We start from the raw sequence: 2500 nt of genomic DNA, 5'->3' as shown, positions 1-2500 counted from the left end.
TTTTGTTTGTCTACAACCATTTTTTAAAATTATTATTGCTTCGGTATAGAACGTTATGCAAGTGTTGTTTGTAATACTTTGATCGCTCGACCAGGTGTTTATTATAATAAATGTGTTTGGAAAGAGAATCGGGGACATAAATCATTTTTCATGCGCCGTTTGACTCTGCCTGTTGGCATTGTTTCATTAAAGTTCTGCTAATCCATAATTCCTCTCTTATGATTCATGGACGGCTCTTCAGTTCGGTTATGTTAAGACTATGACAACAGTGCAAAGATTAAACTTTAATTACTTGTATATGTCTTAAGAAAATCATGATGGCAGTATTTCAAACCATTTTTTTTTTTGCGGTTATTATTTGGATAAACATCAGACAAAATTTCGGTGAAGAAACAGTGTTTATTTATCTTAAAAATGATAAACGGATGAAAACATTATTCTACTAGTTTAACTATAAACGTTTCCATATGAACAAATCAACTACATACTTTTATAAAAATGCTAGCATAAGATATTTTCGGTAATACAGAGCCAGTACAGGGCAAAAGATTAGACCCCCCAATTCTACCTCCGAAATGGAACAAACACACTTGAAGCCACACGAAGGCGTAGAGGAACCCATCGTCTCAAGAACCCTTTCCACCTCTCGCAGGTAACGCCCTCAGACTGGAGGTTCCTGGAGCTGCTGCAGGTCAACAGCTCCGCGCCTCGCAACATTATAGAGGCGGAAAATAACCCGGAGGAATGGCATGGATTGGCTTCCACGCTCCTTCATCATTCCTTTATTGCTAATCAGCTTATGCAGGCAAGTGATTTTACGTGTTGATTGATTTGCAGATCTCCGGGAGGTGGGCTCCACTTCAAAGCCGCTGACAGATACATCAATATTATCTTATATATTTGACTTGATCCTGCTATCATGGTTCTCTTCTTTTCGTAACCTACCTTCAGCGACGTAGAAGAGAAAAGAAGTCAAAATATCCATCATTCTTTTTATTTTTACCTTATCAACATTCAAAATCATCTGCCCCATCAACAGCTCAGCTCATCAAGTATCCATTTCCCAAATAATGTCCCTTTCCCTCCCCTTGCAGTATCAGCTGTCGCGTTTGCTTGGAGATGGAGCGGCAGAAACCAACTCCTCATACGTGCCTTATTACGTCGACCAGTCGGCGAGACTCGTGGCTGGGCTCAACGACTCGGTCCCGGACGGTGAGCTCGAGGAAGATTTATAATCTCTCTCTCTCTGTGACAACAATAGATAATCGGATGAGTGGATGTGAATTTGAAGAAATAAGAGTAGAAGTTAAGATATTGTTTGGATAGATAGAGAAAGTAAATACAGATATACATAAAGAAGATAATAGACATACAAAATTATCCAGGAAACATAGGTCTGTTTCTAGGCTGATGTGATATATATTAATGAGGATTTGTACCCTCCCACAGAGCTCTTCCAGAGCATGGGAATGATGGTAGTAGGTTCCCCTTGCCTGACCTCCAGCACCAAAGGTCACGTTTCTGCCCTGGTGGTGGCTCTGCCCGACGTCCCCTCGCCGATCATTCAGATAGACCAAGAGGTCCGTATTCCACTTCGTGTGGATAAGAAAGAATGTGTTATCGTATGTAGTCGTATGTGTATATATATATATATATATATATATATATATATATATATATATATATATATATATATATATATATGTATATATATATATGTGTGTGTGTGTGTGTGTGTGTGTGTGTGTGTGTGTGTGTGTGTGTGTATATATATATATATATATATATATATATATATATATATATATATATATATATATATATATACATGTATATGTGTGTCTGTGTGTGTTTGTGCGTGTGTGTAACTGATATGATTATCACTTTTAATCACAATATTTTCCGAACAGGTCACAGACAAAGACGACAACTCCACCGGCTTCCCCTGTGATAGCGAGGATCCAAACGACCTTCCGCCTAACACTCAGGTCAGTCAGTCAGTCATCAGCATACCATCTGTTAAAAGAAAAAAAAAATAGACAAGTGACACGGAAAGAAGGGAAAGACGATTGGATGAAGAAAAGGGGCCGAAGGCCTGAAAAAAAAAAACAATAAAACATAAAAAAAAGACAGGGATAAAAGAAACAAATGAAGGATAAGTGTATGAATTAGAAAGAAAAAAATAAGTAAAGAGAAATATATATAGTTCGAACTTGGTAAACTTTCCGTTGTGATATTAGATAACATATTAAGCCTAAGGTTTGACAGGCAGTAAATAATATGCATGACACCCTCTTTCTTTCCAATCTTCAGAAGGTGGAAATAGAACGCATGGGCGCGGTCTACGATGGCAAGGATGAACTGCCGGACTCGAGCAGCTCTTCGCTGTCGTATCTCTACTTCCTCTTCACAGGCAAGATCGACAAGAGATCCGTGGCCGTCAGGGTGGACCAGGACATGACAGTGTTGAAGAACTGCACCAACGACTGCGAGGTAGGCG

At 39.0% G+C, this 2500-nt stretch overlaps 1 protein-coding gene across 1 annotated transcript in view; it reads left to right on the top strand.

Moving 5' to 3' along the window:
- Positions 1 to 2500, top strand: part of LOC122246609 (uncharacterized) — a 63224-nt gene that overhangs the window by 14806 nt on the left and 45918 nt on the right. The window contains exons 3-7 of the mRNA XM_086538194.1: positions 653 to 805; positions 1095 to 1212; positions 1450 to 1580; positions 1911 to 1988; positions 2314 to 2493. Of these exons, the coding sequence (XP_086394320.1) occupies positions 653 to 805; positions 1095 to 1212; positions 1450 to 1580; positions 1911 to 1988; positions 2314 to 2493 (660 nt within the window). The remainder of the gene's footprint in view (positions 1 to 652; positions 806 to 1094; positions 1213 to 1449; positions 1581 to 1910; positions 1989 to 2313; positions 2494 to 2500) is intronic.

This window comes from Penaeus japonicus, unplaced genomic scaffold (genome assembly GCF_977035675.1).
Source record: "Penaeus japonicus unplaced genomic scaffold, GWHDUDI00000001_assembly GWHDUDI00000007, whole genome shotgun sequence".
Lineage (NCBI taxonomy): Eukaryota > Metazoa > Arthropoda > Malacostraca > Decapoda > Penaeidae > Penaeus > Penaeus japonicus.
This window is presented reverse-complemented; position numbering and strand designations above follow the sequence as displayed.